This window comes from Rhinoderma darwinii, chromosome 1 (genome assembly GCF_050947455.1).
Source record: "Rhinoderma darwinii isolate aRhiDar2 chromosome 1, aRhiDar2.hap1, whole genome shotgun sequence".
In the NCBI taxonomy this organism is placed as follows: domain Eukaryota; kingdom Metazoa; phylum Chordata; class Amphibia; order Anura; family Rhinodermatidae; genus Rhinoderma; species Rhinoderma darwinii.
Genome location: NC_134687.1, coordinates 452,933,073 through 452,959,219, shown reverse-complemented (window position 1 = coordinate 452,959,219; position 26,147 = coordinate 452,933,073). Strand labels below are relative to the sequence as shown.

At 41.0% G+C, this 26,147-nt stretch overlaps 1 protein-coding gene across 2 annotated transcripts in view; it reads left to right on the top strand.

Moving 5' to 3' along the window:
• The first annotated feature begins 1,773 nt into the window (after positions 1 to 1,773).
• Positions 1,774 to 26,147, top strand: part of HIC2 (HIC ZBTB transcriptional repressor 2) — a 50,728-nt gene continuing 26,354 nt past the window's right edge. The window contains exon 1 of one of the 2 annotated variants that reach the window (XM_075832310.1): positions 1,774 to 1,984. In XM_075832310.1, the coding sequence (XP_075688425.1) occupies positions 1,980 to 1,984 (5 nt within the window). In that variant the 5' untranslated portion in view covers positions 1,774 to 1,979. Of the gene's footprint in view, positions 1,990 to 26,147 lie in introns of both variants that reach the window. The other variant, XM_075832316.1, reaches the window with a different exon arrangement.

The window sequence follows — 26,147 nt, the reverse complement described above, 5'->3', positions numbered from 1 at the left end:
TTTCATGGCATTTTTAATATTTTTTTTAAATTATATTTAAACATGTGCCAGAAAAAAAGCCATAACTAGAGAATGCTAAGTTTAAAAAAAAAAAAAAAACTTGTCCGAAAAACGCCACAAACGGAAAAGCTGTGTATGCAGACTTTGCAATATTTCACTATTAAAGTAACATCTGGCCACAACAGTTGTCAAATACACCAGTGAATGCGCCACAAAAACACAGCAAAACGATGTGTGTGATTTCAGTCATAAAAGGGGTTCAGTGGAAGTTTGCGGTGTCTTGTCAGCATGAGGTAATGTGCGTTCCTGAGGTAATTTGACCAAGCTACCGCTCACTTTCAGGGTATGTTCACACGCTTAGCAAAAAACGTCTGAAAATACGGCGCTGATTTCAGAGAAAACAGCCTATGATTTTCAGGCATTTTTGAAGCTGAAAATGAAATTTGGAGCTTATTTGAGTTTTTTTTTTTATAGTGTTCAATCGAAAATCAGCTCCAAAAAACGCCTCAAGAAGTGACATGCTACTTCTTTTTACGGAGCATCTTTTTACGCTCCGTTTTTTGAAACAGAGCCGTAAAAAGACACCCCGTATGAACTAAATGCTGTTTTTCCCATTGATTTCAATGGGCAGATGTTTGTAGGCGTTCAGCTTCCGTTTTTTCAGGCATTTTTCGAGGTGTAAACGCCCCGAAACACGCCTGAAAACATTGCGTGTGAACATAACCTCAGGGTATGTTCACACGCAAACTCAAAAACTTCTGAAAATACGGAGCTCTTTTCAAGGGAAAACAGCTCCTGATTTTCAGACGTTTTTTAAGCCACTCGCGATTTTCACAGCGTTTTCTATGGCCGTTTTTTGGTGCGGTTTACTATAGAGTCTATGAAAAACGGCTCAAGAAGTGACATGCACTTATTTTTCGCGGCCGCTTTTCAAAACGGCCGCGTAAAAAAAACGGCCCGTCGGAACAGAACGACGTTTTTTCCCACTGCAATCAATGGGCAGATGTTTGGAGGCGCTCTGCCTCTGATTTTTCGGCCGTTAACGGCCCGAAAAACGTCCGAAAATAGCCCGTGTGAACATACCTTTAGGGTATTTTCACACGCAAACTCAAAAACGTCTGAAAATATGGAGCTGTTTTCAAGGGAGATGTTTTTCCGCCACTTGCGTTTTTCACTGCTCCAATGTTTTGTTTTTACGCGCCGTTTTTCGAAAACGAGGCGTAAAAAAACGCCCTGTCGGAACAGAATGCCATATTTCCCATTGAAATCAATGGGCAGATGTTTGTAGGCGCTCTGCTTCCATTTTTTCAGGCGTTTTTCGAGGCGCAAACGGCCCGAAATACGCCTGAAAACACTACGTGTGCACATACCCTTCGGGTATACAATGGTAGTACCACAAAATGGCATTAGAAAACTAAAAGTAGATGCAACAATGCAAAGCATATATGAGCAGAATATGAGACAAAGGTCAGACGGCCCTGCCCTTACCACCCACAATATAGAGGGGGGGGGGGGGAACACACACACACACCATGGCTAATGATAGATGTGTATGTTTATAATCGAAATATAAATGCAAGTATCAGTTATCCGAAGTATTCCTTGTGATCTCTGATGAAATCATACGAGAGGACACCTCAGAGTGATGTAAGGGATTATAAATGGTGCCACTCCTGTGCCTGAGCCCCCTCCTCAGCAACGTGCGTCGCCCTGTGCCCCGTATGCAGCTCCCTCACTCCATTCTCCTCCTTTCTTGTGCCATTCTCCTCTTGTGCCGCCCTCTATTCTGTGTCCTGTGCCCTGCCTCCAGAGTTGTGTCGCCACCTCTCTCCCCCGTGCCCTCCTCCTCCCTCGTTCTATCCCTCCCTGGCTCCTGTTCATATTGCAGGTCAGGGGTGAGTCCCCACGTCACGCTTGAAGATGGCGGCCGGGTGGCTGTGAGATGAGGAGCTCGGGGCTGCACTGACAGAGCCGCTCACATGCAGTAAGGTAACCGGGGTTACTTGTGGGAGTAGGGCTTGCGGTATAAGATGCTGCTAGGGTGAGCACGGAGGGCTATACGTGGTAAATGGAGGGGGACTAGTGCATGGCATAGGGGTACAGTGTATAAAGGATGGTGTACGGGATATGCGATGTTTGGACTAATGGTGGGCGTGTGGGCAGTGTTAGCAGAGCATTGGCGAGCACAGCCCTGCCTCTCGCACTTGTGGGCACCGCTACACGTTATAATGGGGTGCAAATGTTTGAGGGACTGTCCATGCCACCGGAGCGCACGTATCTTGTACATGGTGGCTGTGCGCTTCGGTCACATATGCGTATTTGCGGTTATGCTTTGTGGGAGCAGACGGGCATAATAGTGCACGGATGGGGGGTGCTTTTGTACTGGGGGCTGTGTAAACACAGGGTAGGTTTATGGCATGAGTGGGTGTTATGGGTGCAACACTAGTCTCACAATGGGGGAGGGTAGCTGGTATGTTGTGTGGATAGTAGGTGTGTGTGGGGTGGGCGTGGAGCTAATCTTATCTTAATCAGTTTTCTGCTGCCAGCTGGCCCCAACCACCCTACTTCACTGGCACAAAATGGGTTTTCTTTTGGGGGGAGGGGTGCCTTTAATCCTGAGACTTTACTAGTCCTAGGGGAATGGATACAAATAAACTATACCTATCTACTGTATCTGCCTGGCAAGCATTGCATTCATGTAAGACACTTGTAGTTAGTGCATCTGTTTACCATGGTAAATGGGTTGGTTATCATTTCTAGGTTCTTTTTCTATCTGTATACTTTTTCTCTTCTGTATTGTTTGTTTATTGGACCTAATAAAAACATTAGTGTAACCCAATAATGGATTTCCAGTATGTACACGTATAAAGCCTTCGACTGCTATAGGGCAACTGGCAATAGATTGCAGTGGATGTTAACTCTTTCCCTGCTGATCTGATCCCTGACAATGACACCCTTCACTCCTTGATGCCTGTAGTAAGGTCACCTGCAAATTGTGCTTGACAGCCTAGTTTCCAATATTGTCTTCTGGCTTTGAATAGATTTTTGTAGGCAACAACCTATGCCTGTACTTGCTGATCTGGCATGAATTTCAGGCTTTCATGAAGCCTTGATGGGGTTAATCTGTGAGCGTTGGTTTGCTACGTATGCGATCTTTATGCTTCTCACGCATGTGTGTGTTAAAGGGATGGGAACCTGCTCTATGGTATTAAGGTAAATAAAAGCTGACTATCCGCTTCGTCAGATAATTGCTATTTCTTGAAGGTGGTGTGTGCGTTTCTCATTTAACAATTCCATAAGTAAAATCTGCGTTTTTACCTGAAAGCTTTGGCAAGGTTTGTTTTTTCAGCATGTTTATAAATGATAAAAGTCATGACCTATCCTGTTTCGCATTAATAATGTTCGCACGTTGGCTGCAGAATATGTCCTTAAGGCTGGTCCCCTGCGTTTTACATGTAGGGAATTAGTTCTGGATATCCAGAGATGTTAGATCAATTATGCTGATGTGTTGCAGAATTCTCACTCTTGATCCCTGTCTCCGAGATAGTAGGAGAATATCTTGTGCCGCTTATTCTCTGCTAGCACAGGTATAAGCCTATTTGCGACACATTGTTTTTATAATACAAAAAACTGTACATCTAAAGACGTGTGCACATGGAGCGATTTTGTTTCTCATGGACCGATAATGGCATGTTCGCACAAAGCTATCCCTGAGTAGCTATATTGTTACACATGGTGACTAAAAGTCATGTGTGAAAATTGGGGGTTACATAGTGGCTTTTCTTATGGGGAAGAAGGTCGCAAGCGACAATTTCCATGTGATTCGCATGCCACTTTTTGACCGTGTAGTCCCAGCATAAAATTAGTTTACTACCAATGAGCGATAAACCTATATTCATGCTTACACTTTTATGTATGTGTCATTTTGATGATTCATATTTTTGTGTCTTAATGATGTAAATGGAAACACTAGTTCCGTGATTCTCATTCTGCCAGTCCTGTTTAGGAGGTATACCTCTACTTTTACCTGTCTTCTAGCGTAGGTTGGCTCCTAGCTGATGGTCCCCCATCATTCTGACGTGTGAAAATGACACATCAGTAGACAGGTAGTGTGGATGACTTGGGAATTGTTGGAGGTTTTATTTATCCTTATTGTCTTTCTTTCTCATTTACATCGATAAGACTATTCAGCATCTATGACAATGGATGAAAAATCACTCTGCGTAAATTGCCCTTAAAGTGTACTTCATATTCGTACGTTAGTGCTGTGTTTTTTTGTTTTTTTTAAGAAGCCTTTTGTTATTTATTACGGAGCATTGAACTTCCCTTTCCCCAAACACTTTAGCGTTAAATATTCAGCGTTCACAGAGATCCGATATACGTCCAGAATAAAGCTATAGTTGGTTAGCAGCCTTCAACTGCCCCCAGAAGTCTGATCCATAAACAGCGGTATATGACCCCTGAATAAGTACTTTAAAAAAGCTGACCGCTCTTTTGTTAAATAAAAAAATATATATTTCATTTGAACAATATATCAAAATGTTTGGGGAGGGGGATATAATTTTACTTTGCACATCTACCCACTGTGTTAAAATACCCCAAAAACCCTGTTTAATTTTGCAGGACCTGCTGAACTGAAATTTTTGATGGGAATATTGCAGATTTTAGGTGAAAAGACCATAACTTGTTCTAAATCTGTAATGGTTGTGGATGTTACTGGCTTAGCAGCACACCTGGAATGTAAAATATACAGTCGTCGCTCCTTTTTTTTTTTTTTCTCCCCTCCTTGTGCCCCTGGCTCTCCTTCTAGGCAGAAGCCTGTTTGAAATTATAACCTTATGACACGGGTGGCATTCTTTTCCCTTAGAAAACATGTTTTTATCTGCTCTTCTACCACTATCATGGCAGCGCAAAGGAGCTAGGTTCTCTGTCTACCTTTTTAATTTTTTTAATATACATATACACACACAGAGCTACTGCCTTACTTTTTAATAGTTTTTTTTGCCTTTTCTTTAAGCTGGCCATACACATAGGACTTTGATTGGCCAGCGTTTAGCAGATTAATCGTCCATGGGATCGTCTGTACGTTATTTCTGCCAATCATGCTATGCAAAGTTAATTACGAACAAAATTTGTCAACCTGGCCTATCGTATTCTTGGCATACAAGTTTGCTGTTGGCCATCACGAACGATCACCTGCTTTAATTTTGCAAACTATGTTTGACAGGACCCAAAATCAGGCCATTTTGGCCAACTATAATCTCGTGTATGGCCAGGTTTAAGCTGCATTACTTGGCCACCTTTTGTTTAGATTAAATGTTCAGCACATTACTTAATAGTATTGTACTCTGAACCATTGCGTGAGTTGTAAGCAAGGTTAAAATGCGTTTACCGGCTAAGACCGTGCTTTAGAATATGTATGCGCTATATAAAGAATACCTTATACGTAGAGCATTATTGGTGGTATATAGGCTAGGGCTTTCTAAATATATGTTTGATAGGAAATATAAAATAGGAAAAATCTAAAGTCTCTTATTCACCAGATCATAATGAAGATGGGATACATTAAAGGCCCATTTTCACGGGCCGATAATCGGACGAACAAGCGTCTGTAATAATGCTCGTTCCCGGTCATTGGCCCGTGTAAACATGGCAAACGCTTGTTTGTCAGCTGATTGCATATTTTATGCAGCCTAAAAAATTATTGTCAGCGATTTTAATTATTGTTCGTCCGACATTATGCAAACTGTATGGCGATGGAACGATTGAATAAATAATCGTTTGTCCCAATACAGTTTACATAGGTCCGTGTAAAAAAGCTTTTTAACAGGTATGAATCATCTTGTTATGTTGTTGATCGACACTCCTTATTGGCAGAAAAGAGTTTTGCCCATAACGGACATTTATGGCATATCCACAGAATACGGCATAAACGTCCGATAGATGCGGGTCCCACCTCTGGGACCAGCACCTATCTCTAGAACGGGGCCACCTAAACCCTGTTACACCTTTCTGGGTTCCCGATGCCACTTCGTAATTTCCAACCATGTAATCAGATAAGCCCTCGTAGCTCGCTGAGCTACGCTGTTTCCGTAACTCCCTTAGAAGTGAATGGCAGTTACGGAAGCGTAGGACACTAGCTGCCTGCCTACAATTCCTTGCCTTGATTTTCGTGACGTTTTTTGCACGCGGGCGAGAAACCACAGCGAAAAACGCTTTATCTGCCACCCATTGATTTCAATGGGACGAAAGAGGCTGAACAGCGACAAGAAAGAGCATGCAGGGAAAAATAGGCTCCGCCTCCCATTGAGATGAATGGGGGGGCCGTTTCGGCCGCTTCCGTGTCAAAATCGGGGTTAAAAAAAACTCTGGGAACTGGGACATATACTGCAGTGGTCACGTGTTACATTGTAGTGAACTTTAGATGTGATTGATAACCGCTGGCTCTCTGCTGGACCGTCAGTCCTGCTGACCTGACTGATTTGGCTTTGCCGTCAAGGTACAGCTTCTATGTATACAGCACAAATAGGCGCATATATATATATATAATGTGTTTGTTTGTTTTTTTTAAATAAAAACCTATTTAAAAGTTGCATAAAACCACATAATCCATAGTTATATTAAAAAAAAAATAATAATTACTTCAAAAGTTTACTTAGTCTTTAAACTCAAGTTTTTGCATGTTGGATTTCCATAGAAGCTCTTCTAGGAACTTTTCCTACAGACACTTCATTAAAGAGAATCTGTCAGCAGTTTTGACCCCTCAAAACTGTTGACAGCGCTATATTGGGGACAGGGAGGTCAATGTAACCATAACTGGGGGATGGTCATGCCGGTTGCACGTCCAAGTAATCCAGGTTTTAATGTCCCTGGCACCGGGATCGCAGGTGCCACGGAGATGGCTCTATGTTCAGTGCTCCTGGCTAAATGCTCCCCAGCCCCTCCCCTCTGTTCTGAGTGATGGCTCTAATGGTCTCCTGAGTGGATGCTAGAGTTGCGACTTGGAGCAGAGGGGAGGGGCTGGGAAGCATTCAGTGCAGATAGCTTGGAGCACTGCACATGAAGGGGGCCGCCTTCAAAGCACTTACAATTGCATTGCCGGGGACATTAAAAACCTGGATTTCTTGGTGCATGCAACCTGCATGATGGTCACCTCAGGTATGTTCACACTGATATCCCAGTGCTATTTACAGGACGATCAGCAGTTTTGAGGGATCAAAACTTCTGACAGATTCCCTTTAAGCAAGCACCAGATCTTAACAAAAATACATGTACAGTGAGACACGAAGAGAGTAATTTATCAACCATTCTACGCCAGTTTTTAGCATAGAAAAGTGTCCAAAAGTTTTGGCCCTTTTGCGCCACACGAAGAGTAGATGGGCAATATACATAGGACGTGATAACTGAAAATCTGTCACAGAAAATCTGGTATGATAAAGAGGTGGTCTTTTGGAACGGGCTTGCTGTATTTACATTTGTATTTTACATTGTTAATAGACCATATCCAGGTTTAAAGGGTTTTGACAACCCATAAAATTAAAAAATTTTGGTGTTTCTCTGTTCACTGGGGCCCCATGTTACTTCCTGTTTTCATCAGTCCAAGTGACAGGGGGTGTGGATGGCCTGTCATTATTAAGCAATGACGAGAGAGCGGCTGGGGCCCCTGGTGACATAGTTTGTATATGGTGCTATTTTTATTTCAAAATTTTTATTTTTTATGGTTTTCTACCTGTATGAAACCATTTTTAATTGTCCGAAAACTTGTTGAAGTCTCAGTCCCAGATTACACTCTTCTATACCGTGTTTTTTTTAGTTTTTTTTTTTTTAGGCGAAAGCAGAGTGGAGCATGGAGGGGTGGTTTTATTACATTCAGCCACTGTTTAGGTTCAAAATATACTGACTCAAAATGTGTGAATGTTTGAATTGGGCCTTCCAGAAAATCTAAAATGTCCTGTTGTCTATAAATCCATTCTTCTCTTTGTATAACTTTGTCATTAAGCTTTGCAGGTTGTACTTCCAAGCCCTTATTTTTAATAAATGACCTTGTGGTGCCAGTATAACTTGGGTGGTACTATCGGTAATGTTCAAGGGTGTTTGAATTGTAGAGTATTTATTTTTTTCATAAAGCTAAATGGCAGCTACTGTATGAATTGGCAAGTATCGTTACCTGAAGACGTTTAGATAATATTACAGCATCTTCTATTTCGAAAAGTAAGAATTGTCTTGATTTTGGGAGATCAGGGCTTTGGTCTTTGTCTAAGGCATGTTGTCTCTTGCCATGGGGTTAAGATCAGGAACTGCGTCTCGTACCATCTGTGTAATTATTGAAACCCCCCACCCCCTCTTTTCTTTGTTGATCTTTTAATTATAAAGTGCCACATGCAAGCTTTGGCAATAGTTTAAGACTAGATCCAGGTAGGTTACAATGTTGAGATGGCACTGATGTTAAATACGAACAGTTGGCTGTTTGTTTTATATTTCCCTGAGTCACTGTGAATTGTTTATCGAGTACAGAGTGGTTGGGGAGACCTCTTGGATGGCACATTTCCTGATGCCTCTCAGCACAAAGGAGAGAAGAAAAGAGAGATAAATTGCAACCCTGCAAGTGGCCAGCTTTTCACTAGCAATCTGATCCTGATGTCTTCAGGGCTATTATTTACAGGGGGTGGGTGACAGTTCCAGGTTTAATTATTTAAATGAGTTTGACCCCAGGGGTCAGCACAAAACTGCCCTTTTATTATTCAGAGGTAAGTCCCCCTCTGCATATGACATTCAGTCACATGATCATTGAGTATACAGCCTTCTCTTCTTGGCAACTTTACTGTGTAAAATGGATATTGGACGTGTTACGGCTTAAGAACAGAAAGGATTTTTAAATGAATCTGTGTTGTGTAGCACTGATGTGATGGTACTGATCTTGGCTATGATTTTGTGTCTAGGCGTCTTGATGCTCAGATTTCATATTGTCAGGTGTTTTTGGTGGTTGAGTGGATTTATTTTCTACATGCATTTTTCTTTGCCACATTTTGTATTTATTTTTAGGTTACATCGTGGCAGTGTGGTGTTCCAGGTTTGTAAAACATGAACCATAGGTGAACTATAAATAATACACCTAATTTTAATGAAATTGTTTTTATTTAGTAAATTCCATTCCCTAGTGAAAGTGAACTCTGTGGTTCGTACATTGCTAATGGAAACTGGGAGCTTCTGTTCCCAAATGAAACTAATCAATTGTGTTTGTCTTTTCTGTAATGCTTTCCCTTCTTAAGCAGATTAGGAAAGGACATATGTGAAAATGATGACCATATTGGAAACTGTATTTTTGTATCTGACACAACAGAACTTTGTTGTATTTTGTTTGTTGTAGACAGCATTATATACAATATTAGCATTCGTATATATCCGCATATAATTAGTTGGCCCTAGAACTATTCAAATCCACTAAGAAGAAACAGGAAGGCTATACTATTCCATTCTTATTTTGTTTCCTTGCTTCTGAATGGGTTAATGGTTACCACAAGCAATTCCTGAAAAGCTCTATAATAACTCCAAGCACAATGAAGCAAGGTTTGATCCGTTGCCAAGATAAATGCAGACACCGCACAGATAAAAGGCCTCACGGGTTGCCCTACCTGTTCTCCTGTAAGCGTCAGGTGTGACTGCTGCTGGAACTGGTCCCAGCAAACCACCAGCCTGGGTAATCCTCCCTCTTACTGCTGCGTGTGGGGTTTAGTGAATACCTGCTAACAAACAGGAAGTGCACCGTGACAGATCTAGCTGTCTCTGCCACATGCTTGCACACAAATTGAATTGTATAAGAACTAATAATACTAAAGGCCTGTTTACATTTGCCAATTATAACAGCGAGTTGCTAATTTCCGAGCGATCGTAAGGAACGTTGACCAATGTTAACGCAGAGGAAAAAAAAACAACTATTGTGTCGCCATAAAAATCTTTATATGCTGCGTGATCTGTGAATGTCACTTCTATCGACCTTTACAATGGCTATTGCTGCCTAGTGGGGTCCCCACGAGGGCCGTCAGTAGGCAACAATGAGGTTTCCTGCTAGGCGGTATGTAGCTCCTCCCCTATGATGGCGAGGATATATGTCTATGGAAAAATTCTACCCAATATTTGCTTTGTGCGGAATTTGTTGCTGTATAGGGAATGTTGCAGATTTATGGACTTTTCTTTAGCATGTGAATGGAATTTTGAAAATCCCATTCACAGGCATTGTGGTTTGTGTGAACCTGGCATGACTGTATGATACAGGTGTTTATAGAAAATCCTTGATCCAGTGGCAATCGTGACATCCAAAACTCTGCAAAGTGTGTGTGTGTGTGTGTGTGTGTGTGTGTATATATATATATATATATATATATATATATATAGTGATTGGACCAAAGCTGCTCTTTTCCCTTCTACTCTATTTTCGTTAGATGTTATGCACTCAAATATACGCAATAAATTAGTCAGATATGTATATACAGTGGAATTCATGCCCCCATTGAAATGCACTTCTACTATATTCGGGATTCATGTAATCCCAAGCCCTAAATGCTATTTAAAAATCCAAATGGTCCTTTTAGTAACCGACTACATAGACTCTCTGCAGCCCCTATCATAGTGCACTCAGATGACATTGATACACAGTAATACTAGCAATTACGGACTCCTTAACTTCTATTGACCATGGACACATTCCCATATATTTGCGTGAAGGTGTCTGGGCCGTAGAAGTGTCCCGCAAATTATGGAACATGTCTGTTCTTTTGCATTTTACGGGCCGTGCTCCCATACTTTGTATGTGGGCCGTGATTCCGGGCACGGTAGTGTGCATGAGGCCTAATAACTTTACAAAAATATCAACACATTTATTGTTGTTTCTCCATGAAGTCTTATAAGTGCAGCTAACAAAATCATCATAGAATCTGTTCCTAAGGCCTTATTCACACGAACGTGTTTAAATTCCGTGAAAATCACGTGCGTCGCACGGACCTATGTTAGTCAACGGGGCTGTTCAGACATTCCGTGATTTTCATGCAGCGTATGTCCGCTGCGTAAAACTCATGACATGTCCTATACTTGGTCGTTTTTCGCGCAGCACGCACCCATTGAAGTCAATGGGTGCGTGAAAATCATGCGCAGCACACGGAAGCACTTCCATGTGTCGCGCAACAGTAGATCAAGAAATGAAGGGAAAAATAAAACCACCTCAATTTCTTTTTCTAAACCTCAAAACCGTGTGTCATAAGGATGTCATATGCGTGAAAATCAGGCAGCCACGCAGCAAACACTTATTACACACGGAGCTGCAACGCGCAAAAAACGCACACATTAGAGTAAAGCCTTATTCACATGATTATTTTACACTATGGAACGGGCGGTGATTTATATATTGAATTCCTCCCGGACTTGAAGTGCTTGCTTTTAGGCCCTTCTGACACTGGCGTTAGGTCTCAGCTTTTTGAAGTAGTTCTAACTAATACGACCGTTCTGTTTAGGTCCCTTTTTGAATTCCTTTGTTTTGGGGTCTTCTTTCATCTGGAATAATGCAGAAGACTATGCTATTCTGCCTGTCAGGAGCATTAGTTGTCTGTGAGAACAGAACCAGAACGTCAGTGTGAAAAAGTTTTTAATTTTGTGTTTTTACAAGATAAAGGTTCTGTGTAAAGTTGACTATAAACATGAGATATTGGATGACCAATGGCTTGTCCAACTGTACTTTGTAGCACTACAAGTATCTTCAACCCGGCTTAGTCTACGGTCATCAGGTGCAGTAGGGAGCAGAGGAACAGTAACTCCTTTTATTTGTCTTGTTTATCCGATCTACTACAGATTATGGTCGACTTCCTATTACAGGAGACTGACAGAAATCCGTTGTTCACCGATAATCAGGGGAAATAGTTGACATTGGCCATTTTGTTAAATATCTTTCTCTAATCTCTCTACTTTTCTGGAATCTGCCTTTTTGTAATTGTCTCCAAAATTGAGGTAATCCAGCTTTAGTAATGTCGTTGGCTTTCTATGAAGCTTCAGTAGATCTTGCACAAAGTATCCGTGTGTTATTATTACATGCATGATTTCTGTTCTACACCCACGTACAGAGGTGATGACTGGCTGCAATTTTGGGAGGAACCTGCTGAATCTAAACGCCACATTCACTGTATTGCTTTTAATGAGCTTGTGACCTCATGGCAGATAATAATTTAGGATAATTGTCTATAAATCTATCGCATAAAGATAAATTGTCAGAATTTATAGACACAAATACTCCTTTTATCTTAGTCTACAGCAGCTCCAGACTGACCTATGATGCGGTGTTATGCATACTGTGAAATATACAGTGTGGAAATTTAGGATGGATTATGTGTATGAATATAGTGGGGAGAAACCCATGGCTGAATCACATCTGTTTTAGTGTGCTCTCTTCTTTGCCATGCTACTGGCTCCTGTCTTGGTTATTCTCCGGGTGCACTGTGAATAATACATAAGCTCATTTCTTTCTGGCCTCTCACCCCTCCTGCATTACAGATCAAGAGCCATTCTCCATCTCCCTGAAAGCTTCTCCATTACTCGGGGGCTTTTTTCTTTATTCCAATAATGCATCAACCAACGGAAACACTCTGTGTGATAAGTGTGTCCAGCATCCTTTAGAGCTCTCCCCTAAAGGTACCCACGGGGCTTGGTTTATGGATAAATCCGGTGTTGAGAGCTGGACCAAAATGTGTCTCAATCATGTTAAATGGTGCCCAAAATGTTGTATGCTGCATTATATTTTTCTAGTTCATCCCTTCTGTAGCTTCTATCTACTGTATACTAGAATTTTTATATTCTCATAGAAAGTTAGAAAGAAAACTTACATTGAACTTGGTTATAGAGAGCTGTTTACATTTCTCCTCCTTCGTATGTGATTGGGACAGAGATGGTTGTCCTGCAGTGCACATCTGTATGACTGTTCTATGTAGGTCTGACTTGTAAAGCATGAATCAGCCTTTGTGGAGGAAACCAATGGACAGCATTCCAAACTGCAGGGCCTTTACTAGCAGGCTGGCTGCAATCCAGACCCACGGAAATCAAAGGAAGAAGCCACTTTATACACCCTACAGCATCACTGTAAGGATGTGAGCCAGACCTGTTACTGAACCAATGGAACTATTACATAGAGCTTTTTTTTTTAATGAAGTACAATTTTTTTTTTACCTGAATTATTAATTTCATAGCTATAGTAGTTAGCATTAGCCCCTTTAAGTTTGGAGTCAAGCTTTTATTTTATTGTTTTGGAAAAAGTATTAAATAGTGGCTACCTAAAGCTATGTATATGATTATGGGTTTATAAGGGTTTCCGCTCTCAGCTCTGTATGGCCAGTGGGATATGTTACTGCCAAATACCTCTTATGTATAGGAGCAAAGGATAGGGCAGATTAAAATTGCCAGGCAATCTAGTTCTGTCTCCTACCTTAAGAGGTTAAAGGGAATGTGTCGCTAGAATTTTTTTTAGTTGAACAATTATTATTTAAGTGATTGCACATTGTTTTAATTTTTTCACAAGTCAGGAAATATAAATTAGATACTAATTTATAACATTTCCATGTGCTGCCCACCAGAAGGAGCACTTCCCAAAATTGCAGCATGGTCACTGTGGTAAAGCAACCTCATTGATTTATGCTGCAAATTTGGGGTGGACACACTCGCTCTAGTGTCCTCACACAATCCCCCCTCCCTTATTCTGGCTAGTGCCAGGAGAAGGAGGGGTTTGAATCTTCAAACCTCCTACACTGTGTGTACCACCATTTTCTGAGCGACTGCCCAGTGTAGGAGGATTAGATACAGTGCTCAGCAGACAGTATAGCACGAACATAATACACACATCATATACACTAACGTAAATTACCTGCTCCTCCACTCTTATTCCTTGCGTCTTCGCTTCCTTGAACATATGGCCGGAAGTCGTCGTCTTACTGTCCGGCAGCGGCTTCTGTTCCACATGAAAATGGCGCTGGATTTCGCTCTACGAACGAGCTTAGTTTTGGTCTGGTTGGGAGCGGCGCATGCTCCGTTCCCACACAGACGGCGTACGCTTCAGAGAATGGAACGGCTCCCGTTCGCATTCTCTATGGGGTTGTATGTGCCGTATTCCATCTCTGTATGTGTCGTTAATCGACACATACAGAGATGAAAAAAGAAATGGCAGCCCCCATAGAGAAGTAAAAACTAGAACATGAGAACTCAAATAAAAAATAACATTTATGTTAATATCCTATTAAAAGCAATATGATAAAAAAAAATTACGTTTCATGACACCTTCCCTTTAAGCATATTGATTTATATTCAGTCACCTCTTTTAAGCAATACCTTGTTCTGTCAGGGAGATCCTAAGCATTGGGCAAAAGACAGCTTATTCAGTATGTGATTCATTGTTCACGTTCTCTGCCCGAGCTCTTGAGTTACATGGGCAGATGCCAGCTTACATAGCGTGAATGGTAACGAGTGTCAGAAATTCCTGGAAAAGCATTTCCTCCGCTCCAGGTCATTCGCACACTGAAAGCAAAACAGACTTATGTTGGCAAACTGGCAGCATTCCTGATGGGCGTATTTTATTTGTTTCAATCTTTCATTTTTTTTTTCTTTTAACCCATAGCTCGCATAACTCATGTGGATTTACTTGTGCCAAGTTAGGACAAAAGATTTAATTGACTTTTTGGTTTTCTGTTTTATTCCTATAAAGTCTACAATATCTACTGTCCTGCATCAGTCATTCAACCCCCACCTCTCCCAAAATAACGAATGACTGTCTTATTACAATTATGTCATATACGTAATATAATTGCTGATTCCTGAGGATCAGCTTTTCAAATGGCATTTTTTTACACAATAGAATTGTTAACTTTGTTCTAAAGCATGTGTAGGTGCCAAGGGTATATTCACACACGGTAGATTTATGAAAAATCGCTGAAATTTCTACAAATGTGCCACAAGTAAAAATACCCTAATAAATGTTGTGATTAAAAGATCTTGTGATCAGTAGAACTGCAAAATGATCTTGTATATCAAATGAAATTCTGAGACATGGGAAGGTATTTCTTAATTTTACTAGAACTCCTAAATAAGGCTGGTTTTACGCACAATGGGGCAGATTTAATAAGCTGTGTAAGTTTTAGAGATTTGTAACTTAGCCCAGACAGTCAGAAGGTGCACCAGATTGACCACAGTGGTGCACGCTGTATGATAAATTTGGTGCGTATAGCTGGACACTTTTCTCACACCACCTTTTGATTCGGCTTATTTTGCGACAGAATTTTGTGCCAGATATTGAACACACTTAAGCCACACCCCTTTCCTGTTAAGCGCCGCCCTTTACAGAACTTTTTTTGTTTTTTAGAGAGGTGCAAACATATGTTTCTAAAAGGAAATGTGCCAAATTGTGGTGTATTTTTCGACACATTTCTGCCCCATTGTTTTGTAATTTTTTTTTTACATTCTTTTTTTGGTCAAAATACACTGCAGCCAGATGTTATTTTAAAGTCTGTAGTAAAATATTTGAAGGTCTACCTACATGGCTTTTTTATTTTTTCTCCTCCATTTTTTTTTTTTTTGTGGCTCCGTAGTGTTTTTTTTTTTGTCAAAACGCAGCTCTAGTTGTATTGTATTTCTTTGTTTTGGTTTTCTCTGGCTTTTTTTTTTTTTTTTTTTTTTTTCTCCATATGCTTCACCATACAACTTCAAAAATGACAGGAGAATGTACAAAATGACACTAAATAAAAAATGGTATAAAACAATTATTGAAAAGCATGGCATTTTTTACACGCGTTTTCAAATGCAGAAAAAAGGATGTGAGTGAAGGAGGTCTTAGTCTATTTACACTTTTGAATGTTTTTTTTATTAAATAGTTTTACTTTTTACGATACAACTTCTATGTTTCCATAGCATTTAATCTATACATAAATGTTATTGTTTTTACCGGTTTGGTGATAAGTATATGATATTCCTGTCCACTTTGGGTGAATGAACGTGATATATATTACAAATTCTAGTGTAGATGTACAATTTCATGAAAGAGCATGTACATGGTGCAGGAAAGTGTTGAGATTGGTGACTTTGTATATTAAAGGAATTCTTTATTCGGAATGAGAGGCATCCACCTCCTCTTAGATCATGTGCGTTCCCAGTACTAAAAGATGCCCCTCAGGGTGAGGAGGTTAAGGGTCCGCTCTGTGACTACTGCCATCTTAATAATTAATGCCTGATTATTGCTGAGATCTTGAAGTTGTGGTCACATGACCTGCTTAGAAGAAAAGGGCTTATTAGATTCTTACTGTAATTAACTGATTTCCCTGGAGACCTCTGAAAATAATAATAATCTTAGGCCTGTAAATACAGTTTTGTGTTCGTTTCAAGACACCCTCCTAATAACGTTTTAGCAGTGCATATAAATTATATAAACCGCAACATGGAAATATTGCTGGTAATATGCCACCGGTGTGTGCACCAAGGGTAGGGAAGACTGCTCTGCAATGGTAGTAGTCCCCTAAGTTCACTTACTCCCTTGGCCTGTTTTGCTCTAAAAACTGCTGTTGAATCACCAAGCAGCAGGCATTGTTGCACGAGGTGTGCTTGTTTGGTTTGAAGAGCTACTCCTTAAATCATTGTATCCCTTTATACCGCCCCCTCTTGTGAATGCCCCTTTCTTGGGATTACCTCTTTCAAGCAGCGGCCATTACTTCCCAGCGGCTAGAGGCTTGGTGTCTCTCTATCTTTCTCTTGTGTCATATTTAATGATTTAGCTGCTGCTTAGGTAGGATTTCCTTTTTTAAAATTAAAGTCAATGTAAGTTTTGCTGGGATCACCTGCTCATTTTACTTCATCGAGTGACGTTCACTAAAAGTGTGGGAGTTTTGTCAAAATCCTGTTTTTAGAGGATCGTTAAGAATTGCACAAATACAAGCTTTAAAGTGTATCTAAACGTTTGACAAACTTCTGACATGTCATAGTGACATGCCAGAAGTTTGGATTGGTGGAGGTCCGAGCACGGAGACCCCCACCAATCGCTAGAACGAAGCATCTAAAGCGCTCACACTTCGTGTCCGGCTTTTTCCGGAAAGCCGATGTATCGGAGTACAGGCTCATAGACTCTCTATTGAGTCCGTACACTGATACATTTATTTCCGGAAAAAGTTGAACAGACACGAAGCGGCTGAGCGCTCACACAAGCACTTCAGCTGCTTCGTTCTAGCGATTGGTGGGGGTCTCTGTGCTTGGACCCCCACCAATCCAAACTTTTGACATGTCACTATGACATGTCAAAAGTTTGTCAAACGTTTAGCTACACTTTGAGTTGTATGTGCCATGACTTGGAGCGGTTCATTTCTGTTATTGGGTCAAGCGTCAAGATAAGATTTCCCTTAGACTAATTTGCTATAACTGTATACGGTCAGAATGTAACCATTTAACCCTTTAGTGACCAGCCTATTTTGGGCCTTAAATGGGATTTCCCATCAGGGACATTTATGGCATATCCACAGGATATGTCATAAATGTAAGATCGATGCGGGTCCCACATCTGGGACCTGCACCTATCTCTAGAACGAGGCACCTAAGCACCGTTCTACTTCTCTGCTCCGGATTACGCATGTGATTCCCGACCATGAAGAAGAAAACGGCGTATAGTGAAGTTTTCGCACAGCACTCTCTAAACATGCATTTTTGGCTGTTTTTGTCTTTTTTTTTTGTTTGTTTTTTTTTTCTTCTCTCGTATAGTACAGTGTAACATTTGGCTGCTGTGGTAAATTGCTGCAGACCTAGTGGGCAGGTCTTTTGTACTGGGAGATTTCTGTGCAGTGCTGCTAGGAGTACAGGGTTGTAGGACCACAAGATTTAGGGTATGTTCACACGCTAAAATAAAAACAGCTGTAAAATACAGAGCGGTTTTCAAGGGAAAACAGCCATTCAGGGCTGTTTTTCTATTGCCACAATGAAAAAACGCCTCGAGGTGACATGCTACTACTTTTTACGGCGGTGTAAAAGAAGGCCTGTCTGAAAAAAAAACGCAATTTTTCCCATTGAATTCAATGGGCAGATATTTGTAGCGTTCATCGCTTACGCCCCGGAATACACCTGAAAACTCAGCGTGTGAACAAACCCTCATGCTGAGCTGATTTATATCTAGGATATATTCAAGATTGAACATGTATAACAAATAAGCTAGAAAGCCAAAAGATTTTCTTTAAAACTCTACTTGTTCCTGTTGCAGCTTAAATAAATAGAACTTCTGTAACTCACTTGTATGCACAATACTATATTTATCTACGTATTAGATGTTCCACTGGCTAGGAATAGGGCTTATTGTTTACCTGTCCTTTCTAGGAACACTCCCTAACCACAGTTGCTGGGCATGATTCTGTCTGCAGGGTTCTAAATGCATAGCTGGTATTTTGTGGGTGGACAGGAGGCGGTAGAGTTTTTACCTTTCTCCTGGGGGTGGGGATTGTGCAAACAAAAGCTATTAAAAGAAACCAAGTTTATTGTAGTGTTGAATCCACCACAAACTAGAACTGGCATAAAACTGGATCACTCGCTGTAGTCTAGTGATTCGTAACACTAATCATGGCTGTACCTGTTCCAAACCACACGTTTACCTACATGTACTTTTAAGAAGAGAAGTGCTCTTCACAGCTTGACTTGGCTGTCTGTTCTAGAGGAATCAAAGGTTTGAGGTTTGTGCCCATGCATGACATTTTTAAGGGTATATTCAGATGTTCCAGTGCGGTTAAAAATGCATACGAAAACCATGTGTTGGTATTTTTTATTTTTTTTTACACTGCAATCACAATTAAAAAAGCATCAAATCTGGGTAAAAATAAATAGTTTTTTGGATGCCTTTTTGTTTTAACGCAGTTTTAACAGACTATACGCCCTTAAGGTATGTGCACACGCTAACTCAAAAACTTCTGAAAATATGGAGCGGTTTTCTAGGGAAAACTGCTCCTGATTTTCAGAAGTTTTTTTTTAAAGATGCTCTGTCACCACATTATAAGTGCCCTATCTCCTACATAAGGAGATGGGCGCTGTAATGTAGGTGTCAGTAATGCTTTTTATTTAAAAAAAACTATCTATTTTTACCACTTTATTAGCGTTTTTAGATTTATGCTAATGAGTTACTTGATGCCCAAGTGGGCGTATTTTTACTTTATACCAAGTGGGCATTGTACAGAGGAGTGTATGACGCTGACCAATCAGCATCATGCACTCCTCTCCATTCATATACACAGCGCATAGGGATCCTGTTAGATCCTTATGTGCTGTCTTATACTTACACATTAACAATACTGAAGTGTTTAGACAGTGAATAGACATTCCACTGAATGTCTATTCACAATCTCTGCACTTCGTTACTCTGTCTGTGGTAGTTACGCGTCCTCTGCTGTAACTACCACAGACAGAGTAACGAAGTGCATAGAAGTGTTATAGAGTCAATGAAAAACCGCTCAAGAAGTTGCATGCACTTTTTTGCGGGCGTTTTTTTACGCAGCCGTTTTTCAGAACGGCCATGTAAAAAAACGCACCGTTGGAACAGAACGCCATTTTTCCCATTGAAATCAATGGGCAGATGTTTGTAGTTGTTCTGCTTGCTTTTTTTCGTTGCGTAAACACCCCGAAATACGCCTGAAAACACTACGTGTGCACATACCCTTATAATCATTTAAAAGAGCATGATCTCTGTTCCTTTTCATAACATTATAGAAATTGAAGCTGGATAATGTGAAATACATTTTGGCATTCTATCGCAATTTTCTCAGGGAATCTTGTTTCTGTTTGTACTGGTCTTTTGGCAGGAGTACAACTTAAAACTAAAATCATCCCACCTAAAATGCAGCGAATCAAAAGATCTGATCATTCCTAAAGGTAATCTTATCAGGGCTTGTTTAGACGAACGTGTAATACGTCCGTGCAACGCGCGTGATTTTCACGCGTGTCGTACGGACCTATGTTAGTCTATGGTGCAGTGCAGACCATCCGTGATTTTTGCGCAGCGTGAGTCCGCTGCGAAAAACTCACGACGTCCTATATTTGTGCGTTGTTTGCGCATCACGCACCCATCAGTCACCCATTGAACCATGCCTCAAGCCAAACAACTTTCAGAAAACAGAAAGAAGTTGTTATAGACCTGGGTGTACATCTATCCACGGTTAGGCCTCATGCACACGACCGTAGCCGTGTGCACGGCCGTGATTTTCGGTTCGGCCGGCTGCGGACTGTCAGCCGTGGGCCGCCCGCAAATCGTAGGACATGCACATGGCCGCCGTCATTGTTTTCAATGAGCCCGGACCACAGAAGACGGCCGTAATAGGACATGCCCGTTCTTTCTGCGGTGTGGGTTCCTGGGCCGTGCAAGGACCGCAAAAACTACGGTTGTGTGCATGGCCCCATAGAAATTAATGGGGCCGCAATTCTCCCGTGGATTTTCGGGGGAAATGCGGCCGCAAAAACACGTTCGTGTGCATGAGGCCTTAGACAAATTGTTTACAAATGGAAAAATTTAGGACTGCTGCTCTAAGATTGGGCGTCCTGTTAACCCCTTAGTGTCTAAGCCTGTTTTGGCCTTCAGGACCAGCCCCATTTTTGCAAATCTGACGTGTCACTTTATGTGGTAATAACTCCAGAATGCTTTTACCTATCAAAGCGATTCTGGGATTGTTTTCTCGTGACATGTTGTACTTTATGATACTGAAAAAACTTTGTCGTTAAATTCAATATTTATTTGTAAGAAACGCCAAGATTTAGAGAAAATTAGCAAAAATTAGCATTTTTCTAAATTTTTATGTATTTACTTGTAAAACAGATAGTAATACCACACAAAATACTTACTAGTTTATATTTCCCATATGTCTACTTTATGTTTGCGTCGTTTTTTGAACATTCTTTTATTTTTCTGGGACGTTACGAGGCTTAGAACTTTAGCAGCAATTTCTCATATTTTTAAGAAAATTTCAAAAGGCTATTTTTTCAGGGACCAGTTCAGTTCTGAAATGGCTTTGAGGGCCTTATATATTAGAAAGTCCCCAGAAGTCACCCCATTTTGAAAACTGCACCCATCAAAGTATTCAAAACAGCAGTCACAAAGTGTTTTTAGCCCTTTAGGCGTTTCACAGGAATTAAAGCAAAGTAGAGGTGAAATTTACAAATTTCATTTTTTTCTTCAAAAATTCATTTCTAATACATTTTTTATGTACCGCAGAAGGTTTTACCCAAGAAATGCAACTCAATATTTATTGCCCAGATTCTGCAGTTTTTAGAAATATCCCACATGTGGCCCTAGTATGCTAATGGACTGAAACACAGGCCTCAGAAGCAAAGGAGCACCTAGTGGATTTTGGGCCTCCTTTTTTTAGAATATATTTTAGGTACCATGTCAGGTTTGAGGAGGTCTTGTGCTGCCAAAACAGTGGAAACCCCCCAAAAGTGACCCCATTTTGGAAACTATACCCCTCAATGAATTTATCTAATGGGTATAGTTAGCATTTTGAACCCACAGTTTTTTTGCTAAATTTACTTGAATTAGTATGTGAAGGTGAAAATCTACTTTTTTTTTGTGAAAAAACGTAGAAATGTTAAATTTTTACAAGGAATAAAGTAGAAAAAACACCCCAACATATGTAAAGCAATTTCTTCCGATTATAGCAATACCCCATATGTGGTAATAAACTGCTGTTTGGACCCACAGCAGGCCTCAGAAGAGAAGGAGCACCATTTGGATTTTGGATTTCTGATTTTGCTGGAATAGTTTTGAGTGCCGTGTCGCGTTTGCAATGCACTGGAGGGATGAAAACCGTGGAAACCCCCCAATAGTGACCCCATTTTGGAAACTACAACCCTCAGGGCATTTTTCTAGGGGTAAAGTTAGCATTTTGACCCCACAGTTGTTTTGCTGAATTCATTGGAATTAGTCTGTAAAGGTAAAAATCTACTTTTTTTTTTCTGAAAAAAGGTAGCCATTTTTAATTTTTACAAGGAATAAAGGAGAAAAAGCACCGCAACATTTGTAAAACAATTTCTCCTGATTACGTAAATACCCCATATGTGGTAATAAATCTGTTTAGACCCACACCGGGGCTTAGAAGGGAAGGAGCGCTATTTGGCTTTTGGAGCTCAAATTTAGCTGGAATAGTTTTTGGGTGTCATGTCGAATTTGCAAAGCCCCTGAGAGACCGAAACAGTGGAAGCCCCCCAAAAGTAACCCCATTTGGGAAACTACACCACTTAAGGAATCTATCTAGGGATATAGTGAGCATTTAGGCCCCACACGTCTTTTGCAGAATTTATTAGAATTAGGGCGTGAAAATTAATATCAACATTATTTCCACTAAAATGTTGATTTTTTTTCAATTTCACAAAGGATAAAGGAGAAAATGCACCCCAACATTTGTAAAGCAATTTCTCCCAAGTACGGCTATACCCCACATGTGGTCATAAAAGTTTTTTCATTCGAAAGTAATTAACCCTTTACGAACTGATTCATGTTTTGCTTTTTCGTTTTTCCTCCCCGCTTTCCGAGAGCCACTACTTTTTTATTTTTCTGTCAATAGAGTGGTGTGAGGGCATATTTTTTGCGGGACGAGCTGTAGTTTTTATTGGTACCATTTTGGGGTACATGAGATTTTGTTGATCACTTTTTATTCAATTTTTCGGCAAGCCAGGTGACCAAAAACCATCAATTCTGACAATGATTTTTATTTATTTTTTACGGCGTTTACCCTTGGCTATAAATGACTATTATACTTTATTCTGCGGGTCGGTACGATTACGGCGATACCATATGTATATACGTTTTTTTATGTTTTGCAGCGTTTGCGCAATAAAATAACTTATTTAGAAAATAATTTATTTTCTGTGTCACCATATTCTGAGAGCCGTAACTTTTTTTATTTTTCAGTCAAAAAAGCTGTGTAAGGGCTTGTTTTTTGCGGGACGGGTTGTAGTTTTTATCGGTACTATTTTGGCGTACATGCGACTTTTTGATCACTTTTTATTGTATATTTTGGGAGGGGTGGTGACCAAAAAATAGTGATTCTGGCATTGTTTTTCGTTTATTTTTTTTGCGGTGTTCACCGTGCGGGAAAAATAATATTATAGTTTTATAGTTGGGGTCGTTACGAACGCGGTGATACCAAATATGTGTACTTTTTTTTTACGTATTCATTTTTTTTCCTATAATAAAAGACTTATAATAGGAAAAAAAGCAGTTCTTGTTTATGTCACTTATAACTTTTATTTTTACACTTTTTTTAAAACATTTTTATCCTTTTTTTTTACTTTTTTCACTTGTCCCACTAGAGGACACTTAGACTTGCAGCTCTGATCGCTGCTGGAATACATTACACTACACACGTAGTGTAATGCATTCCAACTGTCATTGTGACGTGACAGTCACACTGACAGGAAGCCTACGACGACCACCCTCGGGGTGGTCCTCATAGGCTTCTGTACATGGCAACCCGGAAGCCATTGTCTGGCGTCCGGTTGCCATGGGTATCATCGCCAGCCCCCGTGATTTCACATGGGGGCTGCCGATCGGCGCTAAAGACCTTAATTGTGGCGTTCAAAATCGAGCGCCGCAATTAAGGGGTTAACTGCCGATATCAGCGGCGACAGGCCGCTGATCGGCAACGGGGAGAGCAGGGCTGACACCCTGAACAGTTAACCGCCGCTGCGGTGTAGCGCCGCGCGGCGGTTAACTGTCAAAGCACTGACGTAACTGTACGTCAAGGTGCGCAAACTTACTGCTCACCTTGACGTACAGTTACGTCATGGTGCGTTAAGGGGTTAAGATTAGTCCAAGAGCACAACAAGGGAATCTTGATGAGGTGAGAGAGAATCCAGGAGTAACTGCAATAGACCTACTGAAGACTCTACAAACTGCAAAAACCGCTGTTCATGTGTCCACTATTAGAAAAACACTAAACAAAAATAATGTTTGTGGAAGTACACCACGAAGGAAGCCGCTGCTGTCCAAAAAAAATTGTGGCTTGTCAAGTTTTGTGAGACCACCTGGATGTTCCACAATGCTTCTGGGAAATGTTCTATGCACAGATGAGACAAAACTAGAAACTTTTTTTTTTTTTTTTAGCACAAATGCACAACGCTATGTTTGAAGCAAAAAGAACACAGCACACCAACACCAAAACCACATCTGAACTGTGAAGCATGGTGGAGGGAGCATCATGGTTTGGGGCTTCTCTGCTGCTTCAGGGCCTGGACGCCTTGCAATATTTGAAGGAACTATGAATTCAAAAGGTTTATCAAGACCTTTTACAGGAGAATGTAAGGGCAGCAGTCCATGACCTCCAGCTGAAGAGACGTTGGGTGATGCAACAAGACACACAAGTAAATCAACTAAAGAATAGTTGAAAAAGATGATGATGAACTTCCATGATGTAAATGAACTACCTTACGCTTCTCCTTATTTTTGTATCCTCTCTTTATCTCACAGAAATAGTAAACTGTTACTGCACTCTTGACCGTTAATTGCTCTTGTTAGAGCACTAGTCTGTATACAATTCCTGTTATACAGTATATGTATTCTTTTTTTAAAAATTCAATAAAAATCGAATGTGATAAAAAAAAAAAGTTTGTGTTTTGGAATGACCAACTTAGAATCGTGGCCTTAACCCTATGGATATGATGTGGCATGACTTGAAGAGGGCTGTGCATGCAAGGAATCCCAGCAATATAACTAAAACACATTTGCAGGGAGGAACGGTCCAAAATTACTCCCCAGCGTTGTGCAAATGTTTTTTGCAGCTACAGGAACCATTTGGTGGATTTGATTGCTGCTAAAGGCAAATCTACAGATTATTAAATTCAAAGGTTCACTTAAAGAGGATCTATCACTAGTTTAGTAATGCCCTATCACCTAGCTAATCTAATAGATGCTGTCACACTGATAATGCTAGTGAAAATTGTGTTCCAAAACTTTTATTATTTCAAAAGTTATGAGCTTTTTTTAAGTATGCAAATGAGACTATACTTGACAAATGAGTGTTAACAGCTGCAATTCTCTGGATCTACCTCACATCCCCTGACGCTGTCCTATCACCATGAAGCTGCTTCAAGCGGTATGAGAGACTCAGGCTGGAGGCAAGGGGGATCACTTAAAACAGCCATATCTCGGTGGTTCTTGTGTCATGTGAAAAATGAGATTCTAATCTTTCATATGACACCAGGATCGTAGTTCTAGCGGTCACCAGTTGAAAACACAGTCGCGAATGGAAGCTGTATACTATACTTTGGAAGAAAACCTGGTACTCCAAAAATTATTTTGTTTTTGAAAAATAATTTTATTTGCAATCCACAGACTTAGGCCTCATGCACACGACCGTAGCCGTGTGCACGGCCGTGATTTTCGGGTCGGCCGGCTGCGGACTGTCAGCCGCGGGCCGCCCGCAAATCGTACGACATGCACATGGCCGCCGTAATTGTTTTCAATGAGCCCGGACCGCAGAAGATGTCCGTAATAGGACATGCCCGTTCTTTCTGCGGTGCGGGTTCCCGGGCCGTGCACGGACCGTAAAAACTACGGTCGTGTGCATGGCCCCATAGAAAAGAATGGGGCTGCAATTCTCCCGTGGATTTTCGGGGGAATTGCGGCCGCAAAAACACGTTCGTGTGCATGGGGCCTAAGGCCTTATGCACACGAACGTAGGAACGCCCGTAATTACGGGGCCATAGACTTCTATTGGCCACGGGTACCTCCCCGTATGCTTACGGGAAGGTGCCCGTGCTGTTGAAAAATATAGAACGTGTCCTATAACGGCACGGGCAGGCCCATAGAAGTCTATGGGGCTCCCGTAATTACGGGTGGCTACGTGTGTGCACCCGTAATTACGGGAGCGTTGTTAGGCGACGTCAGGGAGGTCGGGCTGGATGTCGAAAGAGGGACGCGTCACCAAGACAACGGCTGGTTAAATATGAATTTCTTTTACTGCGGAAGGGGCTGCCCCTTCTCTCTATCCTGCACTGATAGAGAGAAGGGGCTGCCGATTAGTGCAGTGCAATTTTGCAGCAAAAACGTGCCCGTAAATACAGGTGGAATACTGGTGACACCGGACCAGTATTTACGGGCACGGGTCTGTAAATACTGGTGCAATACG